Source organism: Suncus etruscus, chromosome 4 (genome assembly GCF_024139225.1).
Source record: "Suncus etruscus isolate mSunEtr1 chromosome 4, mSunEtr1.pri.cur, whole genome shotgun sequence".
Classification (NCBI taxonomy): Eukaryota; Metazoa; Chordata; class Mammalia; order Eulipotyphla; family Soricidae; genus Suncus; species Suncus etruscus.
In genome coordinates, this window is record NC_064851.1 from 6618792 (window position 1) to 6633933 (window position 15142).

Below are 15142 nucleotides of genomic sequence, written 5' to 3' on the forward strand. Positions count from 1 at the left end.
GCTCTGCCGGGAGCCCGGCGCGCCGCGGGGGTCCCTCCAAGATGGCGGCGCAGAGGAGGAGCCTGCTGCAGAGCGTGAGGACCCCCACTCGCTGTTCGGGCGGCGGAGCTGGAAGCCCGAGGGTTGGGGAGGCTTCTGGGCGCTCGAGAGGCGCCCTCGCCGCCTTGGGGCCGCTTCCGTCGCCCTGGCGGGTGTGGCCCCCGCGCTCCTGTCGCGAGCCGGGCGCCCCCCTGACTCGGGCGGCCCGGGGGTGCGTGCGCATGCGCTTGCGCGCTGCGGAGCGACCGCCGGCTCGGCTTCCGGGTCGCGTGTTGTGGGCGGGGCTAGGGGCCGCGCGGGGCATGACGGGAGAAGGCGGGTGGGTAAGGGCGGGGCTGTGACCTTGACCTTGACCGCCTTGGGCCTTGCCTCTGCCCCCTCCTGTCCGGAGCCGTGGATTTCTTGCCCGGCCTCCTGTTTTACGGACGTGGAATCTGAGGCACGGACGTGACGGTCTTCTGCTCCAGGCCATGCAGCTGCAGAGTGTGGCCCGGGCGGGATTAAAATGAGTCTCAGACGAACCCACTCTGTGTGTGGTTTTGGGGTCAATGAGCCTCAGATGAAACTGTGTGTGTGTGTGTGTGTGTGTGTGTGTAAAACCCACTCTGTGTGAAACTGTGTGTGTGTGTATTGTTGACTTTGTGTGTTTGTGTGGTACCAATGACCCTCAGATGAAACGTGTGTGTGTGTGTGTGTGTGTGTGTGTGTGTGTGTAAAACCCACTCTTTGTGTGAAACTGTGTAAAATTCACTCGGTGTGTGAGACCCACTCTGTGTGTGTGTATTACCAATGAGCCTCAGATGAAACGTGTGTGTGTGTGTGTGTGTGTGTGTGTGTGTGTGTGTGTGGGTGGGTGGTTTTTGGGTCACCAAGTGGTGCTCCTTGTTCACTAAGGTCTCAATTAGCAGTTTCCTCCATGCAAGTCCCTAAGATCCAGCCTGGTTCCTGTGTGCAAAACCCTTACTGAGTTAGTTCACTGAGCTCTCACCCTGTTTTTCTTTTTCTTTTTTTTTTAATTTTTTTTTTGTGGGGAGGCCATACCCTTAGGCAATCAAGTGTTCCTTCTGGTTCTGCTCTCAGAAATTACTCCTGGCAGGCTCTGGGGACCAAATGGGATGCTGAAGATTGAACCAGGGTCAGCTAGCTGTGTGCAAGGCAAATGCCATCCCCCATGCACTTTAGGTCCAGCTCCTTGGATGGGAGCTGGGGAAGGGACCACCTGAAGTTACTCTTCTTCGGGCAGCTCATTCCTGGTCTCCATTCACACTTACTGGACAGACAGCACAAGAGAGGACTCAACAGGACACCCAAGTTTAATCCCCCAAGTGCTACCAGGAGTCACCTTTGAGCCCCTGAGCACCATTGGGTATGGTCCCAAGGAAAGCAAGAAAAATAATTTGACTTTGGGACTTGTACATAGCATGGCCTTGTACATGGCCCACCCGGATTCGATCTCTGACATTCCATTAGGTCCCCCGAGCACCACGAGGTAAAATTCATGAGCTCAGAACCAGGAATAATCCCTGAGCACTGACGGGTGTGGCCCCAGTATAAAAAACAAACAAAAAAGAATTTGACTTTGCTTGGACTATTAGTTAGTTATGTAAAGGAAATCAATCTGTAGTTTATTTTTCCTTTTTAAACTTTATTTATTAATTGATTAGTTTTTGGGCCATACCCAGCAGTGCTCAGGGATCACCCCTGGCTCTGCACTCAGAAATCGCCCCTGGTAGGCTGGGTGACCATATGAGATGCCTGGGAATTGAACTGGGTCCCATCCAGGTTGGCTGCATGCAAGGCAAATGCCCTACTGCTGTGCTATCTCTCCAGCCCCTTTTCTTTTCTTTTTATTGTGTGTGGGTACCTGACTGTGCTCTGGGCTTTCTACTGGCTCTGCACTCAAGGATCACTCCTGGCGGTGCTCAGGGGACCATATGGGGTGCCAGGGGTCAAACTCCGGTCCATCCTGAGCAAGGCATGCACTGTCCCTGCTGACTATGGCTCTGGCCCCTGATGTCATTTTATTTTTAAACTGAGACATATCCTGACCGATTGTATCTGAAATCGCAGGTGCCTGCTGCGTGTTTTTCTAGAATGAGCATCACCATCAAGCGTCCCTTAGCACAGAAACATCAGGACATCATGGGGTGGCACCGCGCCCGCTCGCCCCCGCCGCCCTGCGCTGCCTGGGAATGAATGGGGGCTCTATCTGGAATGGAAACAGAGACGCTTTGATGCCAACCCTAGGGGGCAGCGGGGCCAGAGAAGCTTGAGGGAAAGTGGGTCACTCCTGGGCGGGCAGGACAAGCCTGGAACCTTCTGCTGAGCGCACCCCACTTCCCCCAGAGGACTCCCCGTAGCCGGCCGCTGGGGTTGGCCTCTGCCTTTTCGGGCTTCCTTTTCTGCCTCTGAGGAATTTGGGTGCTTTCACCAGTAAACACTCGGGCTTTTCATGCTTATAATTCGATATTCAGGCTGTGACCAGGTTCTGGCCTCCTCTTTGTCCTCCTGCTGGGAGTCTGAGCCCAGCTCTCCCTCCCCCTGGGAAGTTTCCTTCTGTGTTTGTGGGACCAGGTCCTGTGTCTCTGAGGCCTGAGACAGCGGTTAGAACCGTTGGATCATGGTGGGATTTGAGGAGTTCCCCCCATCCATCCACATCACACTCAGGCGTATGGAGGCAACCCTCCCGCTCACCCTGTTGTCCCTGGGGTTCATTCTGGAACCCAGGCATAGCGAGAGGGTCCCCGAGTACTGGAAGGGTTTTGATGCTACTCTGGGATGACTCTGGGTGGCAAGGGCACCCCTCCTTCTTGGCATTGGACCCACCGAGTTTTGGGACCCCCCCCCACCAAGCCTCAGTGCTTGGCATCTCTGGGTGTGGGAGAAAGTATGTGTACACTGGGGGGGAGGTGGGTGGTGATACGAATCCCAAATATGTGGCCATTCCCGGAATTCTCAGAAGTAGGGGGGCGGGCACAGAAGCTCCTGCACACGAATGAGAGGGATTTCTTGCTGAGGTCAGCACCCAGGGCTCGCAGTTCCCACCCCCTGGATTTTCTATCACTTGTCCTTTTTGGGGATGGGGTGGGATGCTCCTCACCAGTGTTCAGGAGGTCTGGGGGCCTCTGCTCTGGTGATTCTCAGCCAGCGGACTGATGGTTCTCTGCAGGGGCTGTGCTGTGTGTCTGATGCTATTCGAACCCTGCATTGCCAGAGAGACCCAGGCCACCCTGGTGATGCTGGGGTCCCCCAGCGCCCTCCAGGTCGTATTGGGGCCCAGCACAGTGCCAGAACTGAACCCAGGCTGAGTCTGTGCCCTGACCACTGAGCGTCTCCCAGCTCCATCGCTAGTGCTGGGAATTGGGGCTCTGCAGGCTCTGGGCTCTCCCAGGGGTGTGGACGGAAGCACCCCTAGGCCCAGGGTCTGAGCCACTGGATGCTCGGAGCCCACAGCATCGCCTTGTGGGTGGCTCTGTGGCACTGTCCAGTAGCTGGTCCCTTACCTCCTGCCCAGGGGGGAAAAGTGGCAGCCAGGCAGAGGATCAGGCTGCGGGTCAGTGCAGTTCACGGCATTAGCTGTGTCTGAACATGTGCCCTGCAGTGGGCAAGTGTGTGCATCCCAGCATGCAGCAGGGCAGAGCAGGGGCAGGATGGGAAGGTGGAGCACGTGGGAAAAGCAACTTAAAAGGGCCAAGAGCAGCTACAGCAGGGAAGGTGCTGACCCGGGTTCAATCCCTAGTATCACAGGGGTCCCACCAGGAATGATCCCGGAGCACATTTGGGAGTAACCCAAAAGCAACAAAAATAAGATGAGTCTTTGGGGTTGGCAAAACAAGCTCCTCAGCAGGCCCAAGAAACAGTGCTGTGACTTCTAGCTTGGTGAGCATATGGTTGTGGGTCTAAATCCTGGGGGCCCGTGTGCGCTCAGTGTGAGCCTGTGAGCTGGGTGGTTCTGTGTGGGCCTGGGCGCACTTGTCTGTCAGTCCTGGCCCTGAAAAGGATTTCTGGCCCTTCCATGGCCCAGTATGTGTGAGCACTGCAAAAGAGGGTGTAGTCCCAGCAAGCTCCCTGGGCTGATGTGGAAGCACCGCAGCCTGAGGTGAATCCCCCCGTCTTTGAGGACCCCAGCATAGGCCAGGGGAGGCAGAGGTAGAAGCTGGAGTTGGTAATGAATCAGAAGCCAGTCCACGGCTCTGGGCTGCTGGGTGACCCCAGGATCCTGTGGTTCCTGGTTCCAGGCCTGCTAGCTGCCTCCTTTGTACCTCCAGGTCCCTTACCCTGTGCCAGTGAGGCTCAGTGGACTGGGGGTAGGATGGGGTACTCCCCCACATACACACTCTGAGCTGTGGGAAACCTGTTTCTGAAAAGGTGCCTTGCTTGTCAATTCTCTTTGATTTATTTAGGTCTTTGTATTTGTCTGGTTTGATGAGGGACCACACCTGGTAGTACTCGGGGCTCACTTCTGGTGGGGCTCAGGAAACCATATGGGGTGCTGGGATCGAGCCCAGGTCAGCTGTATGTAGAGCTCTCCCAGCTGTACTCTGGTCCCCTTGTTTTGTCCTTTTTTGTTTTTGTTTTTTGGGCCATACCCTGCTGTGCTCAGGGGCTACTCGTGGCTCTGCACTCAAAAATCGTTCCTGGTTGGCACGGGGACCATATGGGATGCCGGATTTGAACCACCATCGTCCTGGATTGGCTACGTGCAAGGCAAATGTTGTGCTATCTCTCCTACCTTGTGTTTTGTCCTTCTTTATTTTATTTTGCATTTTGAACCCAAGATTTCACAGACAAGAGGTAAATGCTGTTCCAAGGGGCCACCAGCCCAGCGAGTGTTTGTTGTCTGTGCTGAGACTGAGCCAGATCCAAGGGCGACACACAGACAAACATGCAGACAGACAGAGGGATATGCAGCCCCTGCTCCCCGCTTCCCAGTGAGCTCCACCCTGACCTTCTGTTCTTGCCTCCTATGATCCAAGCTTTGTTCTTTCCTCCTAAGGCTCCCTAACCTCCTATTTTCCTTTCTTTTCTTTACTTTTCTTTTTTTGCCTTTTGGACCACACACAGGTTACTCCTGGCTATGTGCTCAGAAATCGCTCCTGGCTCGGGCACCATGTGGGACGCTGGGGATTGAACCAAGGTCTGTCCTGGGTCAGCTGCTTGTAAAGCAAATGTGCTACTGCTGCACTATGTCTCCGGCCCTGCCTTTTTTTTTTCTCTTATTTTGTTTTGGTTTTGGGGCCACACCTGGCGGTGCTCAGGGGTTACTCCTGGCTGTCTGCTCAGAAATAGCTCCTGGCAGGCACGGGGGACCATATGGGACACCGGGATTCGAACCAACCACCTTTGGTCTTGGATCAGCTGCTTGCAAGGCAAACACCACTGTGCTATCTCTCTGGGCCCAGCCCTGCCATTCTTTACTTTATTAAAAACAGGCCATATTTCTTCCTCAGACTACAGCATAATTGGCAAGGATTTCAGAAACCTGTTTGGTTTGGGTTTCTCGAGCCCCTCCCATCTCTGGCAGTAGTTCAGTTGCTGAGGAAGCCTCACGTTTGGAAACATATATTTTAATTCCCTGAGTGAAAGCAAAGTGGCAGTTTAAGGTTTAAGGGTTGGGTGGGAGCCCAGAGGAAAGATCCTTGGGAAGCGGGTGCTTCTGGCTCCTGGAGCGTTGAGCAGGGTTTGGGGTTGCTTAGAGCCGGGACAGACCAAATGGGGTTCTCTTCTGCTGCACCGGTGGTTTGTTTGTATGTTGCCACTTTGAGCAATTAATTTTTGTTTGTTTTGGTTTGGGATCCACACCAGGCGGTGTTCAGCGGTTACTCCTGGCTCTGTTGCCAGGGATTACTCCTGGCAGGCTCGAGGGATCATATTGGATGCTGGGGATTGAACCCGGGTCAGCAGTGTGTAAAGGAAACGCCCTCCCCAATGTGCTATTGCTGGGGTCCCACTTTGGGCAATTTTTTTGTTTGTTTGTTTGTTTTTGGGCCATACCTGGTGATGAGCAGGGGTTACTCCTGGCTAGGCACTCAGAAATTGCTCCTGGCTTGGGGGGACCATATGGCTAGATGCTGAGCATAGAGCCAGGAGTAACCCCTGAGCGCTGCCGGGTGTGACCCAAAAGCCAAAAAAAAAAAAAAAAAAAGTTTTCCAGCGGGTCAACTGAGGTCAGGGGCTGCAGGGCCGAGGAGATGCGGCGGTGGTGTGGGCTGTGTTTGCGAGGGCTGTTCTGTCCTTTTTATGGGCGTAGTTCGACAGCTCTACACCTGCAAAAATTCATGCTCCCCAATTTGTTTTACTCTATACATTTAAAAATAAAAACTCCCACACCCTGAGAAAACTGCTCTGGGGTTTCAAGCCCAACGCTGGAGCCCAAAAGTAAACGCAGCTGGGCCCGGAGAGATAGCACAGCGGCGTTTGCCTTGCAAGCAGCCAGTCCTGGACCAAAGGTGGTTGGTTCGAATCCCGGTGTCCCATATGGTCCCCTGTGCCTGCCAGGAACTATTTCTGAGCAGACAGCCAGGAGTAACCCCTGAGCACTGCTGTGATGGCAGGTGGACCTCAAAGCTGAGCCTGGGCCTGTGGTGTTCGGCCTGTGCCCGGGGCCAGGGAGAGCTGGGGCCCTGAGAGTCTGGAGGGGGCTGTGTAGGGGGGAGAAAGAGAGAGAGAGAAATATCTGTGAGTGTGGGTGTTAATGTGGTAGATTATGCTTGTGAGAAATCATGTGTATGTGTCTGCATGAGTGTGAAAGTATATGTATATAACTGTATGAGACTGAATGAAGTGGAAGATGAGTTGTGTGAGTGTGTGACTATGTGAGTGTGAGAATTTCTTTATGAAAGTGTGAGTGTGAGAACACCTGTGTGAAAATGAGTGTGAGTGTATGTGTGAGAGTGCGTGAGCCTCTATGGGTGTGGGTGCTGACCATGCCCTCATCCTCAGGACCAGGGGTCTTTGGTTCGGGCCCTCCCAGCGTTGTGAGCACTGGGCCAGGTAGGGCAGGAGGTGACGCATTGCCTGTGCCCCGCAGGAGCAGCCCAGCTGGACGGACGACCTCCCGCTGTGTCACCTGTCAGGGGTGGGCTCAGCCCCCAACCGCAGCTACTCGGCAGACGGCAAGGCAGTGGAGAGCCACCCAGCCGAGGACAGCTGGCTCAAGTTCAGGTGGGTATGGGTTGGGGGAGCAGGGGGATGGCTGAAAGGGTGTGGGGTGCGGGGCACCTGCTGCACTGGGTGCTTTGCAGGAGTGAGAACGGCTGCTTCCTGTACGGTGTCTTCAATGGCTACGAGGGCTCGAGGGTGACCAGCTTCGTGGCCCAGCGGCTGTCAGCCGAACTCCTGCTGGGCCAGCTCAGCGCCGATGACACCGAGGCTGACGTGCGTCGGGCACTCCAGCAGGTACCGGGCGGGGCAGGCAGAGGGGCCCCACTCAGCCACCAGCGCCTGGGCCCCGGGTCCTTGTTTGTCGGTCTCCACTTGGGCTCACTTGACAGATGCAGGAGGGTCCAGGCTGTGTCTTTCTACAAATCAATTCCCCTTCCCCCAGAAGAGCCTTCGGGATACGGTGGCCTGCGAGAAACCTAGTTCTAGAATCATTCTAGAACTTTGGGGTTCCCAGGTGAAAAGATTGAGGTCCTCATCCCCTTCCCCCAGCCAGCAGGGGGCAGAGCTGAGGTATAGTCACACATAATCATACATGCGCACATATGATTGGATCCCCGGACTGAAGTTCCCGTCATGGGCCCTATCACACAGTGCAGGGCACCCCAGTTCCTGCCTGGAGGCCCCTCCACTCCCACAGTTCCCCGGCCAGCCTGACCAGGCCCTGGCTTGGCGCCCACCCCACACAGGCCTTCGACGTGGTGGAAAGGAGCTTCCTGGAGTCCATCGACGATGCGCTGGCCGAGAAGGCGAGTCTCCAGTCCCAGCTGCCGGAGGTAACCCCACAGCGAGGGCATCCTGAGGCTTCCGAATCCCAGAACTTAGCCTCTGGCTCTTGGGGGGGAGGGAGGTGGCTGTGTCCAGGTCCTGGCCTGCCCTGAGCCATGCCCCTGGCCCATAGGGTGTCCCCCAGCACCAGCTCCCGCCGCAGTACCAGAAAATCCTGGAGAGGCTCAAGGTGCTGGAACGGGAGACGGCAGGCGGCGCCATGGCCGTGGTGGCCGTGCTGCTCAGCAACAAGCTCTACGTGGCCAACGTGGGTGAGCGGGGCGGGGCGGGCAGGGGAGTGGGGTGGGGGGGCAGGAATGGGTGCGGGGATGCTGATGCAGAGAAGGGACAGCAAAGCTTGCATGGGGCCCAGCCAGGTTCTGAGGTCACAGTCCAAATCCAGTTCATGCTGGTTCCTGGGTGGGTGGGAGCTGGCCCTCCCTTCCCCTCTCCTTCTCCTCCTTCCCTTCCCTCCCCTACTCTTTTCCTGCCCTCCCACCCCCTCAGCCGTCTCTCCCTCCACAGGCACGAACCGCGCTCTCCTGTGCAAGTCCACGGTGGACGGGCTGCAGGTCACGCAGCTGAACGTGGACCACACCACAGAGAATGAGGACGAGCTCTTCCGGCTCTCGCAGCTGGGTGAGGAGGGCTGGACCCGGCCCGTCCAGGTCCTGCATGTCCTGGGGGCTCGACTAGATCCCTGCCCTGTGCTCCTGTCTCCTGGGTGTATATAAGGTATCTGGGGACTAGCACCTTGAGCTTAGGGTTGAACCTCAGCTCCTCTACCTCAGCCAATTTGTGCCTCAGTTTCCCTTGTGGGCCACAAGGACTGGGGAGCTTCTAAGCATTGGGAGAAACTGAGGCACTATGTGAGATGCCTTAGAAAGGGGCCAGAGAGATAGCACAGCAGCATTTGTGTGGCAAGCAGCCGACCAGGACCTAAGGTGGTTGGTTCGAATCCCGGCATCCCATATGGTCCCCCGAGTCTGCCAGGAGCTATTTCTTTTTTTTAGGGGGTGAATTTTGGGCCACACCATTTGATGCTCAGGGGTTACTCCTGGCTAAGCAGTCAGAAATTGCCCCTGGCTTGGGGGGACCATATGGGATGCCGGGGGATCCAACCACAGTTCTTGGCTAGTGCTTGCTTTCTTACCTCTAGCGCCACCTCGCCAGCCCCTTCAGGAGCTATTTCTGAGCAGATAGCCAGGAGTAACCCCTGAGCGCCGCCAGGTGTGACCCAAAAAACAAACAAACAAACAAACAAAAAAAAACAAAGAAAGGCCCATTGCAGCTCTCTCTGCTCCCGATGGCACCGAGTCCCGAAGGCCCTGCCACCTGCTGCCATTGGGGACCCTGAGTCGGGGGTTCCCATCAGTCTCCGGGTGATGTCTGTGTCCCCATTGCCATTCCTGGGGGACATCTGTGCCCTATCACAGTCTGGGTGACGCCTGTGCCCGTCATGGTCTCTGGGCAGGTCTGGACGCAGGGAAGATCAAGCAGGTGGGGGTCATCTGCGGGCAGGAGAGCACCCGGCGAATTGGGGACTACAAGGTCAAGTACGGCTACTCGGACATCGAACTTCTCAGGTGCATGTGGGCAAGGGCTTCTGGGGACTGACTGCAACCAGCACAGATCCACAGACGATCCCCCCTTCCACAGACGGCCAACCTGCACATGCACCATTCACACAGACCCCCTATCCACAGACCTCCCACATCTCACACTGATACCTCCCCCCCCACTCTCCACAGTGCTGCCAAGTCACAGCCCATCATAGCGGAGCCCGAGGTACACGGGGCACACCCCCTGGATGGGGTCACCGGCTTCCTGGTGCTCATGTCAGAGGGGCTGTACAAGGCCCTGGAGGCGGCGCATGGGCCGGGACAAGCCAATCAGGTGAGGGGGCAGCCAGGGTAAGGGGAGGGGCCTGACCATCGGACTGGGACACCAGAGACAGAGCTCAGGTCCCAGGGTTCACGATTTCTGGGTGCGGGAGCTGAGCCACTTTCTTTTGGGATTATTTATTATTTGGGTATTTTTGGGCCATGCCCCTAATATTCAAGGGTCACTCCTGGCTCTCCACTCAGGAATCACTCTTGGTGGGCCTGAGGGACCATAGAGTGTTGAAGGGGATTGAAGCTCAGTTGGCCCCAAGAAGGCATATGCCCTCCCTGCCATGCTTTCACGACACCAATATTCTTTCTTTCTTTTTTTATTTTGCTCTTTTGGGTCACACCTGGTGGCACTCAGGTTACTTCTGGTTCTATGCTCAGAAATCACTCCTGTCGGGCCCGGAGAGATAGCACAGCGGCGTTTGCCTTGCAAGCAGCCGATCTAGGACCAAAGGTGGTTGGTTCGAATCCTGGTGTCTCACATGGTGTCGTAGTCGTCGTCGTCGTCGTCGTCCCCCCCCCCCCCCCCCCCCCCCCCCCCCCCGTGCCTGCCAGGAGCTATTTCTGAGCAGACAGCCAGGAGAAACCCCTGAGCACCGCCGGGTGTGGCCCAAAAACAAAAACAAAAAAGAAATCATTCCTGTCAGGCTCGGGGGATCATATGGGATGCTGGGATTCGAACCACCATCTGTCCTTAATCCGCTGCATGCAAGGCAAATACCCTACCGCTGTGCTATCTTTCCAGTCCCCAGATTCTTATTTTTATCTTTCAGTGGTGCTCAGGGCTCACTCTTGGCTCTGCACTCAGGGGTGATTCCTGGCAGGGGTTGGGAGAACCATATGGGGCACTGGGGATTGAACCTGGGTCAGACTTGTGCAAAACAAGACAAGTGCACTCCCCTCCTTACTACAGCTCCATAGCTCCAACCCCTTCTTCAGCCCCTGTTGTTTGTTGTTGTTGTTGTTGTTTTGAAGCCACACTCAGCAATGCTCAGGGATTACTCCTGGTGGGATCTAGGTACCCAGTGGCTGCTGGGACTTAACCCAGGTGGGTCAACCCGTCGAAAGCTTGCGCCCACACACTGTACTCACAGGTGTGAGTACCCTGTCCTCTGAACTCTCCAGTCCCTACTAGAGTGCTCTGGACTTGGGGTCTCCTCAGTGAACAGGGCCCCTTGCTGCCTTCCCTATCCCTACCTGACCGGGTGGGCATGTCCTAATAAACATCGCACCTGGTGTTTGTTTGCACCTCCAGAGAGCCTTTCCTCCATGTTAGCATCCTAAGAGCCCAGTGGTTCTTGACCCTGCTTTTTGCTGCCATGAACACTAATGTGGTCATGTGGTATCTTCTCGAAAGTTCCAGAAGGAGGCTAGAGTAATAGTACAGCAGTAATGGTACTAGTAATAGTACAGCAGGCAGCCTTGCACATGGCCAACCCGAGTTTAATCCCCAGCATTCCACAGGGTCCTTCAAGCCAGGAATGATTCCTGAGCACAGGGTCAGGAGTAATCCCTGCACACCCCGGGTGTGGCCCAAAACAAACAACAACCAAAAAAACGTTCAGAAGGGGAATCTCGAGTGGCCTCACAGAGTTGGGACAGCAGCTCAGCAGTGCTGGGTAGGATCTGCTTGTGGTTTGGGTGTCCAGCCCCCACCCCCAGGACCCCCTTCTCTGTACCCAGGAGATCGCTGCCATGATCGACACGGAATTTGCCAAGCAGACCTCGCTGGACGCCGTGGCGCAGGCTGTAGTGGACCGTGTGCGGCGCATCCATGGGGACACTTTTGCCAGCGGCGGGGAACGTGCCAAGTTCTGCCCACGGCATGAGGACATGACCCTGCTGGTGCGGAATTTCGGGTACCCACTGGGCGAGCTCAGCCAGTCCGCACCCAGCCCTGCCCCAGGTATAAAGCCATCCTCTGGGGGGCTGTGCGAGACCCACTTTTGGGGACACTGAGGTGTCCTGAGATGAGGGTATGCAGGAACCTGTTCAGTGTTGGGGTTATGACTTCAGTTTGCAAAGTCAGGCCATGGGGGGCAAGACTTAGCACCCCCTTTTCCCCCAGGGTGGCCTCATGCCAAGTCATATCATAAGGCTTCAGCATCCAAAGAGGGACATGCTGGGGTCATGGCTGGCAGTCCTCGGCCGTCAGTCTCATGATTTGACCCCGGGGGGGACTATGCTGCCCATGCATGGTGCCCACCACTGTCCCCCACCCTAGCCACAGGAGGACGCGTGTACCCCGTCTCCGTGCCCTACTCCAGTGCCCAGAGCACGAGCAAGACCAGTGTGACCCTCTCACTCGTCATGCCCTCCCAGGGCCAGCTGGTCAATGGGACGCTCAGCGCCTCTACCCTGGATGAGGCGACGCCCACCCTCACCAAGTAAGGGGGGTGAAGAGGGGGGCTCTGCTGGGAACCCTGCCGGTCCTGCAGTCCCTGGGGCTTTCCTTCTGCAGCCACACAAGCTGGCTTGTTTCCTGCATCTGGAAGGTTCCCTGGGGCTGCTGGATGTTTTTCTCTCATTCTCTGGGATTTGACTCAGTTTGACCCCTGCTGGCTGGTCAGCCCCCTGCCCTCTTGCTCAAGTGTCCCAGAGCCTGTTGCCGCTTGCAGTCGGGGTCTGAGTTGGGATGCAGAGGCCCCTCTGGTGTCCGCCCACCCTATGCTTCTATGGAATGTGCCTCTGCCTCTGAGACCAGAGTCTGGTTTCTACATTCCAGCCCTGTAGGGAATAATGGGCGTCACACCCAACCCCCCCTGGTGTATGTGTGTGTGTGTGTGTGTGTGTGTGTGTGTGTGTAGACAAGAGCAGAGCAGAGCCGGGGTTGTCCCTCTCCACCCCCACATCCCTGCAGATCCCCCAGTACTGCCAGGGGCTTTGCACCTCAAAGGGCTACAGGGAGGTATCCGCCAGCTGTGTGCAAACTAGCAGTCTCCCAGGTACCAGCCTGGGCCCATATGGATAGCACCAGTGACCACTTCCTGCTCAGAGGTTGCCTGTCCCCCATATCCCCCCCCCCCCCAGCAAGGGGAGGCAGAGAGGCAAAGTTTAAGAGCTGAGTCCGAGTAGGGATACAGACTTCTCACTTTCTAGCCGGGCACAGTGGGAGGGAGATAGCTGTTGTCAGTGCCATTCCTGACTCTCTTAGAGGTTTGGGATAGGAGGCTGGAGTGATAGGACAGTGGGAAGGGCCTTCCCAGCACCATATGGTCCCCCAAGAATGGCTGATTCCAGAGGGCAGCCAGGAGTAGCCCTGAGCACTACCAGCTGCAGCCCAGAAACAAACTAATGAGTTTGGGGTGTTTTTTTGCAGTATTGGGGCTTCAACCCCAGACCACCTCACGTGGATATGGCAAGGGCTAACCATTGGGCTACATCCCTGGCTCCCAGTGCGCAGCCGCTGGTTACACCCTTGTGCACTTAAGTAGCTATGAAATGTTACAGTGAGAAAGTATGGGGAGGCCAGAATGATAGCACAGCAGTAGGGCATTTGCCTTGTATGCGGCCAACCACAGACAGACCCCAGTTTGATTCCTGGCATCCATATGGTCCCCTGAGCCAGCCAGGGGAGCACAGAGCCAAGAGTAACCCCTCAGCATCTCTGGGTGTGACCCACAAAAAAAAAAACAAAAACAGAACAGGACTTGGGACACTGTTTCTGCTTCTGCTGACTTGGGTCCAAATCCTAGGTGCTGCAGATGGTCCCCCAAGTACCACCATGAGTGATCCCTGAGGACAGAGCCAGGAATAGCCCTACATACTCCTGAGTGTGACCCAGCTCCCATCCCCTCAACCCAGAAATAAAAATCAGTCTATTTGCTTATTTTGAGACCAGGAATCTAGCTCAATAGGTTGAATATATGCTTGGCCTATGGGATACCCATGTTCCATCCTGGGTACCCCGTTGGGCCCCCAAGCACAGAGCCAGGAATACTTATGAGTACCCCCCCAGGTGTGGCCCAGAAAAAAACCACACACACAAAACAGTGTTTGGGGCCAGGATTATGGCCCAGTGGTCTGAGCTTGTGTACACCTGGTGAGCCCTAGAATTTGGCTGCTGACCACTGAACTCCATGGCCTCACTGCAGAGGAGGCCCCTGGCCCCTGAACACAGCTGAGTGAGTAGCCACCACCCCCAGAGAAGAGGACATTGTGGCCAGGCCACAGCTGCACCCTGAGCACCTCCTTTTTCTTGCAGTCAGAGCCCCACTTTGACCCTGCAGTCGACCAACACGCACACCCAGAGCAGCAGCTCCAGCTCGGACGGCGGCCTGTTCCGTTCGCGGCCTGCACACTCGCTGCCACCAGGCGAGGACGGCCGTGTGGAGCCCTACGTGGACTTCGCCGAGTTCCACCGTCTCTGGAGCATGGACCACGGCGAGCAGAGTGGGCTGACCGCCCCCTAGCTGATGGCACAGGCCTGGGTGCTGGCCTCGATCTGCCTCGGGCCCATGAGGGCCCTGGCTTCAGCCCCCCCCACAGCTCAGAGCTGCAGAGAACCAGCTCAAGGCCCCAGAGACGCTTGGTCCAGCCCTGCCAGGAACAAAGAGGGCTGCGAGATCCGGCCCTGTCCTGCTATATAACCCTCCACTCCAGTTTCTTCATTCCCCCAAAGCCCAGTGCTTGGGTATTCCGAGTGCCAGGTGTGTGGCGGCAGGGATGGGGTGCCTTTCTTGGCCCTCCAGGAGGTGTAGGCTCGGAGCTCTGGGGCCCTGCCCTGGATGGGGGACAGGGTGTGATTGTGATGGGAGCAGATGACCTGAGTTAGGCCCAGTCCTGGCCCCTCCCAGTCACCAGGCTGAGAGCTGTGTGGTCAGGGTTGGTCAGGGGAGTGCAGCCTTCTGCCCCCCTCCTCGGGCCCTGATCCCAGACACTCTGAACTGGTCTGGGAGCACTGGAGGCAGTGCCCCCCAGTGGTACAGGTGAACAGGTTCAAGGGGCTCCTCTCCTGAGAAAACTAGAGGAAGGGGTTTGGGCTCCAGAAATAGAACCTCGTAGGGAGGAAGCACTGCAGTGGGGGTCTGGCTGTCCCTGTTCCCCCTTCCTCCCTCTGACTGGCTCTACCTCCTCCCCCCTTTGACTCACTCCCTCCTCCCTCTGTCCAGCTCCCCCTCCTCCCACTGACTGGCTCGCCCTCTTCCCTCTGACTGGCGTGGCCAGGGGCAGCCTCTGTGCTGGTTCTTGGGACAGCAGGGGTTTGTGGGGGACCCTCGGTTCCCTCACTAGGTTTGGAATAGACAGTCTGACTGGAGGGCGCCCCCACACCCCAGCAGCCA

At 56.7% G+C, this 15142-nt stretch overlaps 1 protein-coding gene across 1 annotated transcript; it reads left to right on the forward strand.

The window, feature by feature from the left end:
• The first annotated feature begins 41 nt into the window (after positions 1-41).
• TAB1 (TGF-beta activated kinase 1 (MAP3K7) binding protein 1) lies at positions 42-15012 on the forward strand. The gene is made up of 11 exons (XM_049771604.1): positions 42-74; positions 7070-7203; positions 7284-7437; positions 7890-7976; positions 8102-8240; positions 8494-8607; positions 9443-9554; positions 9720-9864; positions 11544-11766; positions 12085-12247; positions 14065-15012. Exons 1-11 carry the CDS (start codon positions 42-44, stop codon positions 14270-14272), a joined length of 1512 nt encoding a protein of 503 aa, XP_049627561.1. The 3' UTR covers positions 14273-15012.
• The last annotated feature ends 130 nt before the right edge of the window (positions 15013-15142 follow it).